This window comes from Anguilla rostrata, chromosome 5, assembly GCF_018555375.3.
Source record: "Anguilla rostrata isolate EN2019 chromosome 5, ASM1855537v3, whole genome shotgun sequence".
NCBI lineage: Eukaryota > Metazoa > Chordata > Actinopteri > Anguilliformes > Anguillidae > Anguilla > Anguilla rostrata.
The window spans coordinates 14,928,401-14,952,704 of NC_057937.1; the positions used below are offsets into that span (position 1 = coordinate 14,928,401).

The window sequence follows — 24,304 nt, forward strand, 5'->3', positions numbered from 1 at the left end:
GAGTGAGCATCGACATTGCCACTGAGTTCCTACAGAGTTCAAAACATCCCTAACATTTTGAAATGCAGGGCCTTTTCCTCTATGTTTAACTGCAGTCTCAAATAAATAATGCAAATGTGTATATGCATGTGGGTATGTGTGTATATGAATACATGTTTATATGTGCACAGGGGTGATTGGAAGATGGGACACACCTGTTTTTGACAGCATCTAGCTGGTCCTGTAGAGAGGCCTTGTGCTGCTCCACCACGTCTTTGAGCGGGACGGTGGGGTGCTCTGCGTGCTCCCCCCCAGTGCACTCCTCACACATGGCCGTCTCGCATGGGGGGCAGTAAAACTCCATCACCTGCCAACAGCAAGAGGCCCAGTCTGTCAACCCAGCTAACGCAGGACAGCGCTAGTGCGCTCACACGCACGCACATACACAAACACACGCACACGGGTGTGCGCACATTGTGTTTGATATTAAAGATCCCACTCCTCATTTGTAACTTGCCCATTTTCCTTGTAAGTTTGATGTGACCACATACGGTACTTCGGTGTACTAAAGCATACTGTTTTTTGTCTGTTTTACTCATTTTCATTTTTTCTTATTTCATTTTTGTTTTCATTCTGTGTCTATTAGTTGTCTATTCTTCATATTGTTTTTTCTGTAAAATTGTGACTGAAATGTTTACAATGTTCTCTTCTATGTTGGAAAACTCTATTAAAATATTGAAGAAATATGGAATAAAATGATTGCCAGGTCTTTCTGTATTGGCTGCAGAGTCTGACCTGGACATAGTGTGTAAGATCCATTCCAGCTCTGGCAAGCTGAATACATGGGAGATACGACTCCCTCCAGACAGTAAAAATAAATGTGTCGCTATGGAGACAAAAGTGGTAGCTGCACTGTGCTGGGAGCGAGCTACGCGGTTAGAAGGGGTCCCAAGAGGACCCGGTCAGGTTTGCTCAAACGCACCACATCACCCTTCTACCCATCCAAAACACACACAAACAGTTAGCCAAAGCCCTGCAGAGTTAGACCGTAATACACCTAAGAAACTGCGCCCTCTGAGTGATTCAGCATGTTACATAAGAACACTTTGTAAGAGATTCAGGCAGTGAGTGAATCCGAGTGCTATGTAACTACTGTGTAAGAGATTCAGGCAGTGAGTGAATCAGAGTGCTATGTGAGTACTATGCAAGAGATTCAGGCAGTGAGTGAATCAGAGGAGTGGCTATGCATGAGTAACTCTGTGTACAGAGATTCAGGCATGGGGAGTGAATAGAGTTGGGGTGGACAGTGTATATACTGTGTAAGAGATTCAGGCAGTGAGTGAATCAGAGTGCTATGTGAGTACTATGCAAGAGATTCAGGCAGTGAGTGATTCATGAAGACTGCTCAGAAGTGGAGGGGTGCACATTGCCTCCAGGTTAGGGGGAGATCAGGGACTGTAAGTAGGCAGCATAGTGTGGACAAGGCTGGAGTGCTCTAGGGCGGGGCCGAGGCGTTTAAGGGGGAGGGGCGTACATTGCCTGCGTGGTTGGGGCAGGACAGGGGCTGCCCGGCGGGCACGGCCGCGCCCGTCTCCAGCACGGTGCCGTCATCGCTGCTGCTGTCGGGAGACCTCTGCAGCACGTCCATCAGGTTGGTGATGAAGAAGTTGTTCTGCAGCGCGGACACGCCCTTCTCCGGCAGGATGGACGTCTGGCGGCACACGGGGCACGACAACGTCAGGCTGTGCGCCGGAATGTAGTTCTGTAGGCAGCTGCGGACGAACGCAAGAAAGAACACCGCGTCCGTTATCGTACAGAAACACCTCTACACACGCCCTTACAGAGGGTATATCCTTGTCTACACTGTCCCTGCAAATCTAATCTCACTTAGCAAATAACTGAATCATCCACCAGCAATTACACACAGGAGAGACAAGCCTGGGCAGAAGGCTGAGAGAGCAGCCATTTTGTGTCAAGCTTCAACTGAGTTTCCTTTTTTCACATTAGGTCAGCTTCTCATCTGGCTCTTGTGGGTGAAATTCCTCAATTCTCTCCTTACTGTTTCACTCATCTATTTTACAGCTGATGGACATGATCTGACAACACAGTGCTTTGGGGGAACAGCTAGCAGAAAGATGTAAGTCCAGGTTCTTACCTCTCGCAGAAGGTATGCAGGCAAGGAAGAACTTTGGGGTTGTCGTAGCGATCCAGGCAGATGCTACAGATCAGGAACTGCTTGTCAATCTGACGCACCACAGGGCTGGGGATACTGGAGCCGTCACTGGCCATCCTAAAACTCTGACATGGGGGTCCAGACTCGCCTCACCCAGCGCCCTGTCCAGAGAGAGAGGAGAAAGACGAGAATGAGAGGAGAGAGATGGAGGGTTCATGGAAGAAAAAAGTGACATTCATACACACAAGTAAAAAAAACAGAGCAACACACACAAAACCAAGAGCTTTTTTGCATTTGTCCTTTGATTTACAGCTCACTCTGGCTCAATACTGCTGTGTATGGAAAACAGAAATGACCTCAGTCACTCATAAGAAATAGTTCCATTGCCTGAACCGGCTTTTTAATTGGCTTAGCAACATTTGCCATTTCAGAGCTAATGTGTTTTTCTTTTTCTCCTCAGACCTTTTTTCTGAAGTAGTTACAGATGAAGAGTGTCAATATATGCCGTGGTAATGCACTCAAGCCAATCAAACACAGCCATAACAGAGATGCACAGCAAATTAATGGCCACAGATACGCACAACACACTAAAGACCATGCCTCTACTGTAATGCAGATATTCATAGCACACTCTAAGAAATCCCTCAGATACACCAAACAGAGGAAGTATCAGAGTGGCAAAGGAACGTGAGTAGTCTTACCCAGTGCTAATGGGATGGGATTAATTTAATGATATCTTGGATATCTGACACCAAAATCATGTTTTAACCTTTCCTCTGTGCTAACAGTTTTGCATAGATGGGAGACTGCAAATGACCCACCAATAATGTGGCTCTATACCGAGTTAACCTTTGTATTTGGCTGGCCACTGACCCATAGGTAAAAAGATCTTTAGTCAGCAACCCACCACCAAAGACACCAACTTGTCCCGCAGGGCATTGGCTTCCCAACAATACCAAACATGATTACACTGTATTACGGAGAACATATGTTTTAAATACAGTAATACAAATCCATTAGGAATGTTTTGCAACTGGTTACTGTCTCTTTATCACACCTGCTGACTCCCTGACAACGCAGACTCTTTTCCTTTGGGGGTTTGATAAGGGACACACTTATATAAACCACCCTACAACACTATTACCCATGGCTCTAACACACATATTCACAGCACACTAATGGCCAAGGGTCTAACACAGATATTCACTGCATGCTAATGACCCCTGTGCCCCTGAGTATACCTCCAGGGCAGTCAGACAGCTCAGTGTCCCATGGCCCTACATGGAGACATCCAGGTGGAGAACAGAGTCTGCCGTTGGCCTGATCCCTTCCCCAACCAGACACGGTGGCTGTCTGGGACGCGTAGTTCCCTACAGCATGTCCTAGATCCGTAATACCTTCAGCCCCAGCTACACTTTCTCAAAGTAGGCCTGTGGAAAGTTACTCATCCAATGAGGCCAGGGCACAGACTCATACTTTCCCTATTAAGTGGAGGTTCCATGTGAAAGCATTTCAGTAATAAATATCTGATTACCAGACACATTTTCACTGGAGTACTACAGAGGGGGGGCTTTTACCATTGACTGATGAAAAATAAATATGCAATAAAATTAAGGCAGGAATTCAAATTACCACGGCCCAACAAACAAAGATGGTAATCTTAAGCCATCTTGCAAATACCATCAGCAATTTTACTCCATGACTTAACTAGAGGCAGTAGTAATATTTTCACACATCATCACTTTCTCAACAAATTCTAAACTCTGTTTGAATCTGATGGTCAGAAATAAATTTTCAAATTAGCACACTCACACACCCAGATAAAAAAAATGCCTGAACTAAATTAAATTAGACCCAAATAATGGTTGTGATTCATGCCTTTTTCATCATATATAAAAACAGGTCACCTCCCACAAAAGGAAGACCCTTTGGGGAGATTTTCAGTTACAAAAATATATTCTGTTCCAGAAAGTATCTAAAAAAAATCACACTGCCATAGCAACGGTGGAGCGAAGGTCACCCATACAAATCACATCACAGTCCATTACAGACCTGGTTTTAAAATATTAAAGAAGTGCAACACACCAGCACAAATACAGCAACAATAACAAAGTTATCAGAGTTAAAAATAAAAAATAAAATAAAAAAGACTGATGAAAGCTAGTGAAAGAAAAGGCTCTTGTGTGATGAACAGAAAGCAAAAGGAATGCTAACCATCCCTTACCCAACCCCCAATACAGTGTACTAAATAACAGAGCAATTCAAAATAAAGTAGCATTCTAGCCAACAGTTTGGCTCAAAGTATATCATGCACACTAGCCTGCTATCAGGAGGAATTTGCAACTCCCACAGTACCACAGAGGCCTGTGTTTTTGTTTCACTCCAACTGCTCTGGCCAGAACGCAGAGCCCTGTCCGTTTTTGTGGGATACAGTGTAAGCAAAATCCACTGAGATGAAATGTGACTGAGGGCCAACCATGGCCAAATGACTACGTACTCATGGAGGGCTTTTCACTTCCTGGGTCAAGCCATGACATCACGCTGCAGTGTATGATTTTCACTTCCTGGGCAAACAAGTGCACTTCAGGACTACCTTGTGCACTTGCTAAGGAGATAGACAGACCATACTAAACAGAGCCTTTACAGCAACAACCAAGAGAGCAGGGATGCATGCCCATCTCACAAAAATCGCACACAAAAAACTGTGACATTGTTTATGATTACTCATTAACCTTTATTTTCAGAATAGTGAGTTCATATTCATTATAATAATATTTTGTGCGAACTGAATTGAGCAAAGTCATGTGATATAGCCACACCCTGTGCCTACCCTGACCACAAATCCCTACCATGGAGGAAGGAGCGGGACATATTTGGGAAATAGGAGATGCTGAGTTCCTTTAACAACTAAAAGCGTAAAGTTTGACACCCTTTCATATCTCAGTAGTGTTTCAAGCATAGCCTAAGTTTAAGGAAGACGTGATGCTGCACAGATTAGATCAGGGCTTTTATGAAACTTCTCAAATCCCTACAGGCCTGCTTCCGGTAGAGATGGGAAGCACAAGCACTTAGCATGTTGCTCTTAAATATTTAATTCGGAAAATGGTGATGTAAGACTTATTTGCACGGTATCTTACATCAAGAATCTGCATCTCTTCTCGAGAAGGTCTGATCAGAAACCCTCTAATGTTATAATCAAGAAAAAAAACTGCTTAAGATGTTTGCAACTTTCTAACTTAGCGAGATGTACAATTCAGTAGAAATCAGTCTGTACATAAGTCCCTTCTCCATTGCTTTCTCTCTCTGCCTGCTCACCACAGCAAAACCTGCAAAGGACTGTGGGATAGGGGTGCAGCAGTCAGCAAATCTCCAGTCCTGTCCATCAGTAGAAGGCCCCCTGGTAATGAGTCTGGGATGCAGCCAGCAGAGGATACAGAGAGAGAGGAAGAAAGAGAGAGAGAGAGGAGAGAGAGAGAGAGAGAGAGAGGCTACTGCCCTGTGGCTTGCTGCTAACTTGCACAGAGTTCCGCCAACCCCTCACAGCGTGTTGTCAGTCAACACAGCATAGACCGGCAGGCCTTCCACATAAATGCGCACATACATGCGTGCGCAAACATGAAACTGCGTGCCTCCTTACTACAGACTGTGTGCCAGGTCCAGTCAGTTACATCTCCACGCGCAAGAGTGCACATATGCACGAGAACATGCACACACACACACGCCCGCTCACCCACATTCCCTTTCAGTCCACCGCATAAGCCTTGCTCCCAGCTCACTGGCCACGACCTCACTTCCTGCCTCTGTCCCAGGCTCTAGAATATTAATGAGGCTGATCACAGCTCAGCGCCAACAGGGCTACAGGTTCAATATGTCAACACTGTACCTAATCCTTGCTCTGCTTGTTAAAATACCATACTGAAAAATAAATTTACTGTGCAAATGGTCAATCTGCTTAATCAATTCAATTAGAAATTTGTTTCAAGATAAAACCCCTTGAGATGAAACTCAAAATCTCATTTTTGTGGGGGACCCGAGGTATAAAAATAAATACATATTTAAGTTGGCATATGAGACAAAAGTTAAACGAGTAAGGACCACCTGTAGTTAAACTCCTAAACTAAATTGTCAGTTTGGTCACAACTCACTGAGTGCTTTCAAAAAAAAAAAAAAAAAAAAAAAGAAACTTCCCTTTAGTGCAGCAGGACCTGGACTGAACTTCAGACTGCACTCCGATGTTGTCATGGAAACACTCATAGTGCTCCAGAGCACAGACAGGCCAGATATGATCGCACTCCCCTTGTCCCTGCAGTCCAGTAAGACCAGTCCAGGTGGTATGATTTTCAGGTATACCATGTCACTGTGAGTGAGATATGAGCCAATTCTCTACCACTGCACAGAATGAAGAACAGAAGCTGAACCATATAGTCAAGAACTATACGCCAGAAAACACCTATAAATAGTGTGAATCCATCAAATAAATGGCATACTAGTGAGTGAAACTAATGCATTTTATCTGTGCACCTGGAAACAGCACACACAGCTATGTTTACCATGAATTACTGCTAGTCGTAATAATGCCTTGGAGCCCAGTGGCAAAATATAAATGCTGAGCTGTAAAATGTTGACTGTTTGGGAGGGGCTCTTTTCTAGCTGTCGAGATTATCTGGATAAATTCCAGAATTGATCTCATACAGAACAATAGGGAAAAACCAAACAGCCTTTTTACATTTCATTTGCTAGTTTATAGCTCCCCTTGATGGGATTTAATTTTCTTTTACATCTATTTTCTAGATAATAAAGATACCGGAGCTGTAAAGTGACGCTTCTACGTATGAATCATCCGCCGATTCGCCCCGCTCTGATGTCACCCTCGGGCAGGCAGCGGCAGCCGACGCGCCGAGACGCCATTTAAGCCGCGGCATCACGACCGCGGTCGAGACGATTCCGGGAAACGAAAGGCACCTGAATGAATCACAGCGTCCGTGAAAAAAAAACAGCGCTGCAGCTGAGGACAGGAGAGCGAAATAAAGGAGAATCCGCGGTGTGAAGGACAGGGGAAAATCAGCCGCGACAGAAGGCCGCAGATTCACATCCGCGTCTCACAGTCGGTTCTACGGACACTGGGAGCAGGGGAGTTTGCAGGTGTCTCCTTTTTGCCAGTTGGACGGATGCATATACACCCAGAAACAGCCCATATTTCATGCTGCTCAAACTCTTTGGCTGACTGCAAGCAATGGGTGTCCCCACTTTATTGCGGAGACACCGATTCTGAATTCATCTCACCGAAGCTTGTAAGATAAACGACGTGCCTGGTAGCTGTAATACATCTTTGCTGGCGTACTGTAAGTGAGCATCCCTCTCTGTACTAGGGGATAAATCAGAAATTCAGCACAGCTCAGCCTCTCTCACACCACTGACTGCTTTCAGCTAGCGTGCACAAAAGGGAATTACTTGCATGAGAATACAGGCATCGCTATACAGTAGAAGAGACCCCAATCAATTCAATCACTCTCTTCTACTGTGACAGAGCTTAGCTGCGTAACAACTGCTATCTTACAGCCTGACTGAGCACCCGCACTGAATTCTGGGAAACCGTTAGAGGAGCACCACTGAAGGGCACTGGATTGGGGTTGGGGGGGGTAACATGGCATGGGGCCATCCCGCCCGCCTCGGGGTGCCCAGCAGGGCGGCGAGGAAGTCGCCGGACCGCGGGGAGACGGGGCAGTCACCCAGATGGCTTCCGTTCCCGTCCCACACACACACACACACACACACACACACACACACACACCATTATACAGCTGCCGGGAGAGCTGCCACCCTCTGCCAAAAGCGCTATTCATAACTCGCGCTGCCAGGATTACATCACAGCGGTCCCAGAGAGGTCGGCAAAAAACAGACCACGCCATCGGAATGCGTCGCAGCGCGTCCGGGTGTCCTGGCCTGGACGGGGTGCGCATTTCGGAATTTTATCCTGCTCTGCGGAGAACGTCATAATCAAAAACTCACCTTTGCGCAAGCAGGCAGCAATGACAGGACTGCTAAAACAAAACAACCTCGCCTAACAGAAGATTACATCACTTTATCCAAGGATAAACAATTCAGCTAAGACTAAACTCCCACTGACATAAAATGCCAGAGCAGAAGAGGCTAGTTTTCGGGTTACCGTTTCATAACGCGTTGAGAACGCGCTGAGAGTCCGGGCTCCTCAGTGCAGTTTCAGCTCAGCGCCCGTCGGTGTCCGTCCAGCGGCTCTCTCCAGAGTACTGAGGTCAGCCCTTTTTTCCCAGAACAGCTCCGTCAGTAAAAACCGCCTCGTCACACACAGCCCCCGGCTTCGCGGGCCCATGAGAGCGGCGCAAACGCAAACGCAAACGCAAACAGCTGGCGCTTTCAAAATGTAAACTAGGGGTTGGGTGGGAGGAACGGGTCACGTGACCCGGTGGGACCCTGCCAACAATCCAGTGCAGTTAACAGGCAAGCTTCCAAAACCTCTGTTCTGACCACACATGCGTGCGGATAGAGAGCTCTATCTGAGCTGCTGCAGAGCTCTGTGATCTCTAGAGAGGCTCCAGTGCCCACAGGCATTCCACACGGTCCTTTAACCGCCTCCAAATCTCTCACCTGTCTGACTGAAGCACTGCTTCTGTCACTGCACATATAACACGCACACAGCCACACATGCACATGTACACACACACGCACATACACACACACACACACACACACACACGTACACACACGCACATATGCACAGCCACACGTGCACACATGTAGGCAGGCACACACATGCATACACGCACAAAGCTAATTGCCATTTTTTTTTAACATACAATCCATTCATAACCGGAATCAGTCGCAGTATAATTAATAAATTACACACTTCCAACAGTTATGGGATAATGTACTACTGCTGGAGGTTTAAAAGTATCAAAATGTAAAAGTACCCTATCCCATGCATTTGTTACCAGGCAACATAAGGGGTTCCAATTTTCGGTCACAAAAGCCATCGAGCATGAATGACTGCCATCAAAACTGCATACAGCTCTTACAATAGCACGCAAAACGCATACAAATTAAAGATATCAACCAACGGTGCAGGAAAAACACTGGGAAACTGAAGGGGGCATTAAACTACTCCAAACACATTATTCTGACATGAATTACAAGAAATGAAAATATAAAGGTGACAATACTGGATACAACGCATCTCAATTTTGAATAATGTGATATTTGAGTGAGCAGTTAAACATTTTTTCAGCCTGCACTGTGCTAGATTCTAGTTTAACTGCTCCTTACTGCAGCAGACACCACTGGATAAAACTGAAGTGGAGCTCATCTGAAACCAATTTCTCCTGAAACCTTTGTTCTGGGCTTTGGTGAAACTTCTGAGGGAAAAGAACACAGTATGTATAACATGGGGGATTCAGTGATTTAAAAGAACAATGAACTAAACTGACAAAAGGCTCTATAATTTGATTTAAAGGGATGACGCTCCTGGGGGCATTCAGAAATGGAATCAACTGGCACAAAGAGCTTGCGTATGGATGAATGGTAGGATATTAAAGCCTACTGTCCCTCATTGCAGCAGTGAGATTCGTCCGTAGACATCTCTATGTCAGCTCTGCGACAAAGCTTAACATGGACCACATCCAAAAAGTCCAGGCATCCTAGGACTAGAGAAAGAGTAACACTGCAGCACCAGCAATACCACGTGAGAGCAGTGGTCTGGAAACTAGGTTTTGAAACAGAGAGTTTGCAGGTTCAATCTTGAGAAGGATGTAGTGTCAAGAACTATTATTTTCTCAGTAAACACCAAAATGTATAAAAGTATTTAGCTGTGAGCAATATAGGTTTGGTCATAACTAAAGCTGGGTATCTGTCATGAAAAATATTGGTCACAGTCACAGAGCAGTCAAGGTTATTTACATTAATTTATGAAATTAATAGAGAGCCCATGTCCAAGAGTGAGAAATCATTGAAATAACATCCGCAACTATAGTAACAGTGACAGAAAATATCCTTTAAGATAAAAATTATTATAATAATCTGCATGCAGCTGCTGCTAGGAAAAATACAGGCAAAATGCATGGATAAGTGGGTGCATTTAATCCCTGCAGTCTCAAATAAAGAGAATGCATTTTGCCTTTAACAACATTGTCAGAAACACAACATGCTCATATTTTATTACTAAAACAATAAAACAGGCTTACCATGGGTCAGTTTTTATTTCTTTAAAGTTTGTTTTGCCACAACATTGTGAGGTTTGAGTCTATGATGCAGCGACTGTTGTCATTAACAACTTTACTGTAACGGGGGAAGGAGCACTCAACATCAACTCTGCTGACAGGGGCCGTCAAACATGACTGCAACAAGCGACACAGATGGGAATGTTGACCCCAATGCATTCCATTATCTGTATACTGTAGGCTACATGATTGCACTTTGTTTCTCTAAGAATTTGGCATGGTGATTAAAATGCTTAGCCTTACACAAAGCAGGTAGGCTAGGTTACGGTTGACAGCTACCATCCAAAACTGCTGGAAAAAAAAAAAAAATCACAGAAAGCACTAAAAACGAGGAAAGTCATGAAACTGTCGAAAAATGGGAAATGTCCGTGACAAAACACTCAGCCATAGTTATAACCATCTGCTAATCGGCCAACCAATGTGATTTAATAAACTCAGAATCAGGTGATTTTGGATAAATACATTCTACAGCAGCATCTGGTACGTGATTGGGGAAGTGCAATGAAATGTTAAATTAAGATGAATATACGCATCATTAAGTATATGGAAGAATTTTAAAAATCGAATTTCATGAGTACTACGAAACAGTTTTTCCAACATGACTTTGTGCTCCAAATTAAATACAAACAATAGAAACCATATGCTATCATGAGAAATTCACCTGCAAAACTTTCCCCCACGTTTCATCCTCATATGGACGCTGTATTATGAATCTGTTTCTAGTCAAATCCTCTCTGAGATATTGCGTAGATAATCCAGCCATGCTTCAAGCTTCACATCCTGTTTTGATCTTGTGCATCTCTGTTTTAATCTGTTATGAGATTCATCTGCTTGTCCATGTTTATCATCATGCAGGGTGTGCTAAGCCCACAGCCACCCTAAGCTCCATCCATAGCAGGGGCCGCTTAGCCAGAGGGAGGGGGTGGCGGTCCAGTTGATTAAGGATTGTTCAGGATGGAGAGCACTCCATGACGTCCCCCCTCCCTCTGTGCAGGCCGGGGCACATGAAGATCTACCCCCTTGGGACAAGCAGATAATGAAAGCATAGCAAATCCAGCGCTGTAGAGCAGACAGTGGCAGCCATACAGGAAATTACACTGCCACGCTTTCCACGGAGAGCAGGGTCACTCCCAATTCAAAGAGTCAGGAAGGGGGCTGTGGAACTGACGACTGGATCTACAGTTATTCCCAGCCGAGAGAATGATCTATACAATATAGTACAAGCCGGACATGGCAGCAACAAAGGAGCGGGAGGGTGGGGCCTGCTGTGATGACAGTGATCGCGTGGGGTCATGACCCCATGACATCAGATTAGATCATGCTGCTGTTCAAAGGGGGAGGGGGCAACCCTTATTGAGATGGGAAATGATGCAATATACATTGTAAATATGTGGCCTTTTTAAAAAAAAAAATTGTATTTAAAAAATAATAATAATAAACCCGTGAGAGAAATTGCAATAACAATGCAACATTTTCAATGCACTCTTCAACAATTACTGAGCAGCCCTTAAGGCCAATGCAATGGAATTGTGTACACCTGCCTGTCAATCATGCTTTAAGTTCCATTCATTCAGTTCCCCTATAAAGGCATTAGGTCACCCAACTGAAAGCATGTATAACACTGATACACATTCCATTCCAACTACACTTGCAGAACTACCTGAAAAATTGAAGCCCTTCAGATATATCCACTGTCACAGTGAATGGGCAAACTCCCATCTCCAGTGAGCTACCTACAAAAAGCTGCTCTGCATATACTGAAGCCATAATTTACTGTAAGTTATGGTTCAAAGTTATATCCACTGTTACAGCAAATGGGCAAACTCACACCTCTAGTGAGCTACCAATGAAAAGATGCTGTGTATATACTGAAGCCACAATTTACTGTAAGTTATGATTCGAGGTTTACTGCAGAGGCGTGGGAGAATTATTCAGCAAAGAAGAAAAACAAAACAAAAACTAGACGGAAATGAAAGTGGTACTGCTGTCATCGTTTATCACACTGTTTTTCTCAAGCTGGGCTCCTCAAGGAACTTAAATGCAAATCCTGTGGAGGAATGGTTTGCGGTGTGGGCAGGCCTGTGCGTTTTAATGAAGCAAGTCATGGCAGGTTATCATAATTTGTATAATTAACTTGCAGCTCAGTGTCCATACTGTAGTCAAAAACTACAGAAATTCACCTATACAACAGAACTACAGATTAAGGCCTGCTCACGCCATTAAAAATTAAATAACATCATGATTTCCCTTTCTGAATTCAATTTTCTAATCAAAAATGATGGGATAATTACTATCAGACGAACAGGGATCACTGAACTGCTAATGTACAAACTATGATGCCTGTAACCTGAGGTCCTATAGATACATAAATGGAAATTTGTGAGGCACTACTTTTAAATGTATCCAAGTGCATACTACATTCAAGAACATTTAAAGATATTCAGCAGATCATGTACAAAATTTCTTACAGCAAACACTGTAGGAAAACAGAAGCAAGTCACTGGATGGTTGGCCAACCCACCATAGCAACCAGGTTACAAACGTGCTTGCGTACAAAGCAGTGCAAGACGTGGAAAGGCACCAGGTCTCTTGTGCCGTGCCTGCATCGAGGTTCAGCTTTCAATTTCCCTGTGCTCCACAAGCCCGGCAGACACAACACGTGCAGCACACTCGGGTTTTAAACCGAGACTTACTGTAAGAGCAGATCTTTTAAGAACAGCCCCGTGTTGACAGCCCAAACAGCCCCAACCAAACAGGTTTTTCTGCGGGTATAAAAATCTCACAAACCTAAACCCGCCATGTCAGCTGTTTCCTCCTCTCCATCATCGCCTCTCTCTTCTCCCACTTCCTGCTTTATTGGGTAATGTCCTCGGGGGGGAAATCGGAGAATTGCTGCAGCGCTGTCTTGTTGCGACGCCTTCCTTACACTGGTTATTCCTGTACCATGGAGTTGGCCTCATTTGTAATTTAAATGTGCATTAAAAACTAAATGTGTTTAATCAGCAAACTACAGACTTATTTTGCCACCATTTTCTCAAAGCAAGGAGAAGGCACAGTGCCTTTAGGCTGTCACTGTACCAGTCAAGCACAGTAATGAAAAAGGTCATTGTGAGCTAATGTGCAAACAAAGCCATCTAATGTTATGAACATAAATTCAGATCTTCTAAAAACGGCTGTTCCCTGGTGCTCGGGCACCACACCACACCCACAGACAGTTTAAAGGCCTGTGGGCCTGATAAACACTCCTAAGACCCACAGGCCAGCCTCTCAGTGCCAACCGATTAACAAAAGTCAGTGTGGCTCCCAGATATCGCTTTTCATCCGGGCTTCAATTGAAGAGCGGCACAGCCTTCTCTGTATCTGTGGAGCCCGAGCCCCCCGCCCCCACAGGAGAGTCTGCAGCCTGCCCACACAGATAATCTTCCTGAGCGCCCTGAAAACTCAAAAGTGACACAATTAGCACACATCTGGCACGAAGCGGCAGTCACCGACGCCTTCCGACAGAGCAGAGCGTGTGGGGAAGCGGCGGCAATTGGTCAGATCTGGGTCTGGCAGAGGGGCCAGCGCAGGTGGCACACAGACTGAGGGGGGCGGGGGGGGACAGCGATGACGTGGTGTCTGCAGACTATGTGCCCTCTCTAACACGACGCACCTGGCAACCCAGACGAGGCCGAAAGCCTCTCCGTCATGAACCAGAAACATGAACCCCAAAACATTCATTATAGCAGGAGTTGGAGTTAAATGTTTATATGAGTTAAATTTTATATATCCGTGTGTATTTTTACAAACAAAACTAATCAGTAGTATCCATACATTCTAATTAGTGACTAACACTGTAGTTTAGATAGGAGGGGCCTGGACAGGTAAGGGAGTTCTACCAAAGCTCTCTCTCAGATGCAATAAATCGAACCTCATTAACCTTATCTGGGAGACCAGTGACACATAATCATACCAAAACTGAAAGTAATCTCGTGAACGTGACATGAATGTTAGAAATGCTCAGGCGGAGTGCCCTTCTGCAGAACTTTGAACACACAGCTTGTTGTGTAAACGGTCTCCCCTTCTGCAGAATAAAGAACCCTGATTATTTACAGTTCCTGCCTCGTTCCTTTCTCTACCAACTCTCGGAGTCTTACACAAGCGAGGGGAGCACATCTTTAGGGATCGACGCTTGACAGCTCGCCGACTGATGTTTCTATTTATTTTCACAAATTTGAACCAGTGTTTTCCAGGCGCGGAGACTTGCAGAATGACCCTAAACAAATTTCCAGTTAGGGGAAGAAAAACGCCTCAACTCAAATGACAGTGAAATGAAGCCTTTTTGGAGGCGTGTGGCACGACTGTAAGACTTAACGACAGCAAACGAGAAAATGCAAATATGCAAAGCAGATCACTTTCCTCTGCTGACTCCAGCGCAAAGTAGCCATGGTTGAACAAAAACTTCTAGGAGCTTCTAATCTGCATTCAAATATTTTTGTACAAGAGGAGCACCAAATTTGGCCATCTGGGCTCACCATCAGCCACTGATGAAACTGCTAGAGATTGCAGCACTCCGGGCATCTGAGTCATTTATGTCACAGAGTCATTTATGACATTGAACACTCACAAGCACACAAGTTCAATGAGACAACTGTAAGAATATAATAGAGAACTGTGTTTCGAACTTTCATTACGTCATGTTCACAGCATGCACATATCCGTGTTGTCCAGATTCTATGTGGTAGAATCTGGACAACTTAATCTTAATAATAAAATAATGAATTTATATTTTCTTGAAGTTATCGTTATTAAAACACAATAGTAGTTCATTTATATTCTTATACATAAAAGACTAATGACAGATAGAGATTCATGACACTTTTATTACCTGGTTTTCAGTCTCAACAACAGTTGTCTCGCAAACTCATAAATACAACCACATAAGTAAAATTTACGGCTTGGCTTGTACATGGCACACATGCTTCTTATTTTGTAGAAAAAAAGGGGGCATCCCTAATGTTCACCACACCTGCTCTACAAAGAAAAACACATTCGAAGTTCACTGTACTGAAACAGAGATACGGAGGCTGCCTCAGTGAGACACTGGGATCACTTCACATTTGCACCTGCGGGACTCAATGAAGCAGAGTTCCCTTTGCCCACTGCCCCAGAACACCACACACGCAGCACCTCTGAGCCATGTGAACTGCTATCAGCTGGCCTGTGTGAGCCAGAGAGGTAGATCACAGGGGTGTGGACATGGCTTTTAAGCCTCTGATGCCTGGACCAGCAAAGAAGAGCATCATCTAAACCCTTCCCTTCTCCACAGACGAAGAGAGACCGATGTCACACAGATGCTGTCTTTCCCTTTCAGTCTCCTTTTCTCTCTCTCTCTCTCTCTCTCTTTCCCCTTCAATCTCCTTTTTCTCTCCCTATCTCTCTTTCCCCTCACGTGAAAGCAGAAAGCACTTACTTGGTCTCCATGGCTACCCTGGTCCGCTCTCGCGGTGAACGACAGACGGGGGAGGGAGGTAAGTTGTTCGCGGGCGCCCTGTCAGAGCGTCGTTTAGCCGCCGCGCGTGCGAGGCTCCAGTGTCGGGTTACAGAAACACAAACAGACTCGGCAGCGCTAGTCCTGGGAGAGGGGGAGGGGCCCTATCGTCAGGGGAGCGGCGGCGGCCAATCGGACGGCTGCTCCAAGCTTGTGGGCAGTTCCGTGTGTCCCTTTGCCGCCGTCCAGGGCTGGAGGCTAGCAGCACAGCACAGCACAGAAGCAGCAGCGACTCTAGATAAGGGTGGGGGTTGGCGGGGGGGTTGTGTCTGTGACGAAGGTCTGGCTGAGGACAGGCTCTGTGCACACAGATGCACCTTCATACACACTTATGCACACTCATGCACACTTATCCACAATTACGCACACTTATGCACACACTGACCCTCACTATACACATTCACCCTGCGCAAAACTGGATGGCAATGCTTAGAACCAGACAAACCTGCGTCACAGGAACTTCTGGGCCTCTTTTAAACCTAAATCCAACCTATGATCTCATCAGTTACCGATGCATTCAAAATTTTAAGCAACCACAAAGAAATATTTTGCAATTAAAAAAAGCAAAAATGAATGTGCGTTCCTGCACTTCTGCATCACGCCCCTGGTTGATGTATCAATACACAGCAGTACGGCAGCGAGAGAAAACAAATCTACAGAAAAATTACTATAAAAATATATGGAAATTTTATTTTAATAGGACCATCTGGCAGCTGACTGCAGCAATCTCATGGGTCATTAGTCATTATTATACATTAAGTTTTTAAAGCCTATTTGGCCCAGGAAAGCTTAATTTCTCTGAATTATGACCATTATTCCAAGAAAAAGGCAGTAACAGTGTAATACAGTATCACTCCCCTAGTAAAAATGTGGGTTCATGGGTAGGCCTAACAGCTGGAGAAGAAACGACTCAACGGCTAGCATCATTATAAAAATGACGTACAAAAAAATATGAAATAATGCACCCATACAGTACGTATTAAACCACAAACTGAAAAACTGCTTCAACCTCAGAGAAAACCAGGGCGAAGTACAGGTCTGTCACGTAAGTAGCAGCAGATGCTTGGCTGAAGAGTTGAGTCCCATAAGAGTTTATCACAAGTTCCTCTCAGCAAGCGGTTGGGTGCCGGTGGGATTCTCGCAGCCAGACGCCCTGCAGGGCTGTCACACAGACAGCAGCTGACTCCTCTGCGCTCACTGGCCCTCTCTTCGTCACACGGGTCTTAGCTATCGAGCGAGCGCAGCTATCGTCCAGGAAACAGACCGTAACCAGTTATCAACCAGGAAACAGGTCACAACCAGCGTTCAACCAGGAAACGGACCATGACCACTGAGGCTCAGCACAAACACGGTTGGTTATTCAGCACAGTTGGTTATTCAGTCTACTTTGTCCTTGGCTTGCGACGTATGAATTTGCACTTGTTACTTTTGTCACTAACACAATGTTTTGCTTGTGACCACCAACCTCATCATGTGAGGAAAAAGTAACACTTGCAGTTAACACAGTAACACTGTTTGATAAACTGCAGTCAAAAGATTAAATACCCATGACCACCAATACCCCTCCCCTTCATGCAAGTTCATATTTAGACTCAATTGTCAGTTCAGCAATTTGGGAAAGGCCTAGAGGGAACTGATTAAGATCTGTACACTTCAAACTTAGTCACCAACTGGGAATCCTTTCATTATCTGTCCTAGATTTGAAGGTTTGCCAGAGAAATACTTGAATATTTCACTAAGCTCATCAAAGCTCCCACAGATATAACTGAAGACATGCTGCAATCAGTACACAAGCCTAAAAGCTTGGTCCTTTTACGAATTAAGGGGGCACTCGCAAATAAAGCAGTTTCTTGTTTTGTGGTAAGGAGCCCCAAGGAGAATACTGTAAACACTGCTATGTTGCCATGTGACCTTGGGAATAATGAACAGGAAATGGTAAGATGCCAGGGGACAATTTTTTACAGTCCAGATATTGCTCCCACAAATCATCTGTGGCCTTAAAGAGATGTGACCTCTGTGTCTCTCTGTCTGAACTTCCTGTAGTGTGGTCTCCCTCACAGAGTAATGAGATGGTGCTAATAATCACTGAAGTCTAGCAGAGCTTTAACCTGGGCAAAGGGAAAACAGATTGGCTATTTTTCAGAGATTAAGCAAGATTGATAACATGCGCTTTACTGCAAAAGCTTAGCTGCAATAGGTAACTAGCTATGTTAAAAATTAAGTACATTGAGTGCACATGTCTGAAACTCTTTTGATATGTTGCTTTAAAATGCATGTTGTTTGCTGGGTATATCAAAAACACAATCAGGAATTATACAGGGGGAAAAAAACAAAAACTAACCTAATAATAAGGGGAAGAACATCAGCTAAAAGCTGACTGCATCTAGGGTTGCCACCTTCAATGAAGAAAAATAAGAAATATCTCCACCCCCAGGTCAGCAATCTGGAGGGATAGGTTTGAAAGGTTACTGTATAAGGGCAGACAACAGCTGACAACAATTGCGTCTCTGTCACATACAGACAAACCGGGGCGTAGCTAGGAATTCTGGGCCCCCTGAAAGAATATTGCTCTGGGCCACCCTTTTTTAATAAAACAAACTGAATGTTTTTAGCTGCAGACCCCTGGAATCGCCACCACCTTTCAGCCCACTAGCGATGGCTCCACTGACAAACACAAATACACACAGCAGAGCAGTGCTTGTAGCACTGCCTGCTACCACTCTGATTCTGCATCTCTTAATTTCATGTGAAACCGGTTTGATTGTATTCATGATTATGTCACTCTCGCTGTTGTGAAAGACATTATTTGTGAATGGAATTCTGAGTAGGTCAGGAAAATATGGAACAAACTGCATCCTGTATTGATTTTATCCTTCAATACAGGATGATTCCGTATCATAACAGATGGGCAGCAACTCTAACTGCATCACTTGTGACAAACTCAGGTTTGCAGATACAATGCAGATACATTTAAGTAAATACATTTACCACAACCATGACGGACAATGTAATAAGGCAGCCACCAAGAATCAAGACTATTGGACCAATGAGAAGCTTCGCCCTGTTTGGACCTGTGGTTCAGGATGGCCCATTTCCCATCAGACCCCTCTTCTCTGATCCAGCAATGAAAACTCTCATCCAGAGTACAGCTGTCCTTCACTCCCTCCTGTTGCATCAACACACAAACTGCATAATCAATAGCAACAGAGGAATCTCTTTCCCCTTTTATCGATAGCAATTCACCAAGAGGGGCTTCAAAGCATGGTAATATTATTTGTGGCTTTAAATGTGATTGTAAAATATGACTATAGGTTAAAAAATAATTACAATGTATATTCCCTTACTGTATATTGTTCAGTTATACTTCAGACAGGTGTCCTCCAGCCCTGGTCCTAGAGAGCCACAGGGCGGGCTGGCTTTTATTTTCCCCGTAAAATCAACCAATTCAACCCCAACAAAGCAAGTGCGGGGACATAATTGGGCAATCTCTCGCTAACTGCTCAATTAAGTGCTGAGTCACAACAAAAAACAGACTGTGTGCCTCTCCAGGACCAGGCGTGGGTAGCCCTGCTTTAACAAAATTTCAACCCCATTGCGCACATCCACACTGTGAACCAAAGATCTTTCTGCAGATGACGCACGCATACACCACACAAGCAAGCATAAGCCTCACAAATAAAGCATAATGGCCGGGGATGCACAAAGTCCTGAGACGTGTCACATCTTTCGGCCCCGCTCCCTCTCTCTCTCACCACCGCTGGCACTGAGAAGGATGGATGAGAGCTGGCATCAGTGAGCACCACTGCACAGGGCCTGCTGACAGCAAAAGAGACTTTAAGCCTGGTTTGCCCTTCAGTCATTAATCTGTCTGGTCTCCAAAAGGGCCTTTCTTTCTCTCTCTCTGTCTCTCTCTCTCTCACCCCCTCACTCACTCTCTCTTTCTTTCAACTTTCCATCTCCCACTGTCTATGGAGGGTGACAGTGCAGTTCTTCTCTTTAGTCTGGAAGGGTTTACTGTATGAGTCACAGTTGGACCCCATATCCTGTACAAAAGGACTTACAAAGCCTCAAATCATAGAAATAGCCCCATAAAAAACAATTCTGCCTAGGGCCTGGAAGCCGGTTTCCAAGTTTACTTGTATGTGGCAACAGAAACTATAACCAAATCAGTAATGATGATTATACAGTTTATTAGGAAGAGAGCCATGTTTGTGACCCTAAATTGTGTAACATCAAAAGAAACACCGTCTGACAAACAGGACAAGGGCAAAGCAATCAACTGGCAAAAGCTATTTGGCAAATGTTGCATAAATCCTGCTGGCAGCCCCAACAGACTCACCCCCCCCCCCCACCTCCCCCCCCCAAAATCAAAACAAATGGCAGTGCATTCAACCTCCGTGACCTCTTCTGGCATCACTTAAAATGATTAAAGGGGATTTTAGGAAGGACTCTTTGGAAAAGGCACACAACACAGCTGTTAGATCAGGGCCTGCTGGTACAAGGACAGTATAACGTGGACTTCAAACTTAGAGAAACTACGCAGAGGTTAAAAAGGTGAAGACAACACAACCCATTTATATCACAGAATTTATGTATATTTAAAAATAACAAAACAAAATGCAACATGTTTTCAGATAACTCAAGAGGCAAGCCAGGACACCTGAGAGCACCTCCAGTTTGTTCCTGTTCACCCCCTTGACCGGTCTGGGTTATCTTAAAGGGACAGGCACCCCAAATAATGCAGGTTAAAGAGGGTTCATTAATTCCCATTTCATAATTGCACAAATAAACAAATGATTCATTTTTGGTTATTTTTTAATTCCTGCAAACCCCTTTTATTGAATGGCTCATCCAAACTGTCACACTGAATTCCACGTGAAGCAGTTCTGTGCTCAGAACACAAACAGCACAGTGCTTCCAGTGAGCTATCACCATGAAATCTGGCAGCCCACTGTCCACCGTCGTTCTGTTCACAAACTGCAGCCAAAGGCTTTACCATTAACCTCCAGGTAGAAAATGACTATTCCAAAATTACAGACTGCATGGGTAAGACAGGAAGTGGCAGGCATGTAGGATGCAATGTACATCTCTGACTTGGAAAACCTTTTACCGCATCTGTCAAATAAAAGTTCGAATCACGTGAATGCCGTCAGGTTTATTTTACCACAGAAGTATGCCCTTATCATGTGAACGTCCCATTAAACTGCTCAGAAACAGACAATTTTAGTAAGGTTCTGTTAGTGGGAGAGCCTAAGGGAATGGGGAAAGTGTTCACGTGCCATTTCATGCCTGTTTTGGCCCCGATTCCCTCTGCGCACCACGGGTCGCACTGTGCATTCAGAAGCCTGGGTATCTCTGGGCCAATCACAGGTTCCTCTATCCCACCAAAATGAATTACGCCTTTTCTGGGGCTGACAGGGGGATAGGTATTAAACGGTGAACTCTGACCTTCCCATAGTAATGATTACCCTGACACATTGTGACAGCACTTTTGAAGCAAACTGTTGTGAAAATGTGTCTGTACTTTCCCCCTCACTCACAGTACGGATAAGATTTGCTCAGCGTATGACGGAAAGAAGCCTCAGCATGTACTCATTTAATGTGGCTTTTACACCCTGGATTTAATCTAAGTGTACTGTGGACTCACTTGATATTAAAATTTAAGGGAAGAAACATTTAAGTATCAGGACTGTCTAGTCTTGCATGTCTAATGTACACACATAAGCTTAGCTGGCTATTCCTTAAGTTGTGTTACATTTCATACATTTCATAGAACAATGTTAATGCTAACGTAGCAATGTTTGTGTTTGGAATGCACCCGCCTATCTCTGCAGTCCTTTAAAACCTGAATGAGTCTCAGAAATGTTCTGTATTCTATGACGCTTACACTACATGAACTCAAAAAGCAGAACATTCCCTGTTATCTGCATCTGTCTACACACACACAGATACACACACACAATGACAAACACACAAATGTATACACGAAGGCTCCCACTTACCTGAACTACAACTTCCTCAGGCTCAGCCATGTCATTCCCTTTTCTAATCTCCCTCCCCTGACTACTGATACAGCCTGACATCAAATTAAAAACCTTGGTACTTGCCTGTTGGGCAGCCAAAGGGGCCACTCTTTTTAATCTTCAAAAGATCATCAAACCCCTACCAGGCCTCTTCGTTATGCAACCACTGGGCACCCCGTCTGATTCAGGAACAGTTGGATGTATGATATAAAATAGTAGTGCTTTGCCTGCATACATTACCCAGGACTCCAAAATAATGATTTGATCATTTTCTACCCTTCATCTCTTTCTCCTGCACAGCATCTGAGAATCAAGCATATGTGCAGCTCTGCGCCACCTAGTGGTTACTGTACCATTAACAGCACATACCCTGCATTCGTGGTCCATTCTGTACCATTCAACAGGAAGCCCTGACAGGCTGGCTGTAATATGCCTACAACAGACATCCCCTCGAGCTACATAAACAGCCTCTAGATTTATGAAATAAACAGAAGGATAATTAAATTTTAAGCCTGTCATTTGTTACTATTCCTCTGTCCTTTCCGTTATTTCCCAGAAATCTCTCTTGACTAAATTTCCCCAGGATAATGGAAACATTTGAATGAACACTGGTTGAATGTTTGCTGGGGAAAAGGAAGCACCATATTATTTAATGCTTTACATGACTGGGATCATAGCTTTTGATCAAGAGCACTTTTTTCCTCAAACACAAATTTGTAAGACCTTGACATCCTCTGGTGGTAGAAACAGGTAATGCACCACTTCAGTGGTAAAACTGACTTTTCAAAGCTTTCATAACTCAAAAAAGCTTTGCTTATGAAGCAGAACATAGAAATACCGAACGCAACATAAATGCTCAGATTCTTGTGTCTGGTACCTGAATGCACTGAGTCAATGCTACGTAAACAGACTAGTCTCATAACCCAATGAAAAATGCCTCCACAAGTGAAATGCCACATTGGTAACCAACCATCCAGCACTAGCAATGTGACTGATCATTGAACCAAAGATCTCACAGAACAAAGATATGCAATACTGAAGCTTTGGTGGAGGTAAAAGGGTTCAGCAAATTCAGCATATCATGGTTAACACGCAAAAAAATAACCAATAACCATAGATAAACGTCCATGCAATGCAAAGTTAATATGCTTGGTTAAACCATGGCCACAGAAGCCACACTCTCATAACACAAATGCACGTATTCTGTAGTAATTAGCTCAGTGCTTCATGAATGCCCACCCAGAAAAGAATTCTCTGATTTCCTTCCATTAAGAGAGTTATCTAGAGGTCAGAGGTCATCTGGTGCCCATCTGGGTGCCCGGCTCACACAAGCACTGAACTGCACTTCAACGGTCACTCTTAACCCACCCGGCCCTCAGGCGGTACTGCACTGCACAATTCAACGTCCTCCCAAGGATGAGGTTTCAGAGGGAAGAGGCCTATTGTCTCTTGATCTCATGAGATATTTCATTTAAAAATAGAAGGTCCCAGGCTCCATTCCAAGAACTTTGCATAAGAGGTTTGGAGAAATTTGAGTGCCCTTCACAGATTTGTTTGTGCAATAATACGGCACGGAACAATGACTCGGCATGCTCGAAGAAACTCAACCAGATTATCCATAGATTTGTTTCCACAACTCATGTCAAGCTAGTTTCTCCAAAAAGGGTGATGATATTAGAGCAACTGTATTTGATTTTGGTTTTTTCGTGGAAGGTGCATTGTTGGGAATACTGGATGCTACTGCACATGCAGGCTTGTCTTCATTTGTCAGTGAGATGCCTGAATGCAATTTTCTATCTTATGGCAATTTTAATGGATGATAAACTATTTTATCTGAAACTCAGAAATCATGTTGCAGAAAGGCTTCCAGCTTTGGAAGATAAGGGGGTATCGTCTTGCTCTAGATTTCAGCAGCAGCAGTTCATCAAGTCTCATTTCTGATCCACTTCATCCATTTTTCCATGAAAATATAGCTGCCCAGAAACCTAGAACTACGTAATGAAATCAGTCTGTGTCCACGTGACACAGACGTAAGGACTAATGATTTGCAGCTGTTAAAGTCACACACAACATGCAAAAAAAAAAGATGCCTGTTATTCCATTCATAACCGATGGGGAGGGGTGATAGGATATGGTAGGATACATGGAATGATGACACACAGTGCTGTTTTGCAGTAGCTATCACGCTGAGAGCTAGTCACCATGCAGGATAGGGACAAGGCTTTCCTGTTCTTCCCTTGATTGGTAACCATATTGTGCTAAGAGCAGGCTAAAGCGGGCCATCAAACTTTTGTGTTAATAAAGGCTTAGGCCAATTATTTTGTGGAATACAGGTAAACCGTCCCGTTCA

General features: G+C 44.2%; 1 protein-coding gene across 8 annotated transcripts in view; it reads right to left on the reverse strand.

The window, feature by feature from the left end:
• The window catches only part of trim2a (tripartite motif containing 2a), a 45,211-nt gene that overhangs the window by 12,436 nt on the left and 8,471 nt on the right, over nucleotides 1-24,304 (reverse strand). For 3 of the 8 annotated variants that reach the window (XR_010329963.1, XR_010329964.1, XM_064335300.1), the window contains exons 1-4: nucleotides 15,854-16,106; nucleotides 2,135-2,313; nucleotides 1,514-1,751; nucleotides 195-346 (exon numbers count right to left, since the gene is read on the reverse strand). Coding sequence is in view for 6 of the 8 variants with exons in the window: in XM_064335300.1 (XP_064191370.1) it covers nucleotides 195-346; nucleotides 1,514-1,751; nucleotides 2,135-2,268 (524 nt within the window). In the remaining 2 variants the exon portion in view is untranslated. Of the gene's footprint in view, nucleotides 1-194; nucleotides 347-1,513; nucleotides 1,752-2,134; nucleotides 2,314-8,318; nucleotides 8,482-13,188; nucleotides 13,339-15,853; nucleotides 16,107-24,304 lie in introns of those variants that run through there. The other 5 variants (XM_064335302.1, XM_064335301.1, XM_064335303.1 and 2 more) reach the window with 3 other exon arrangements.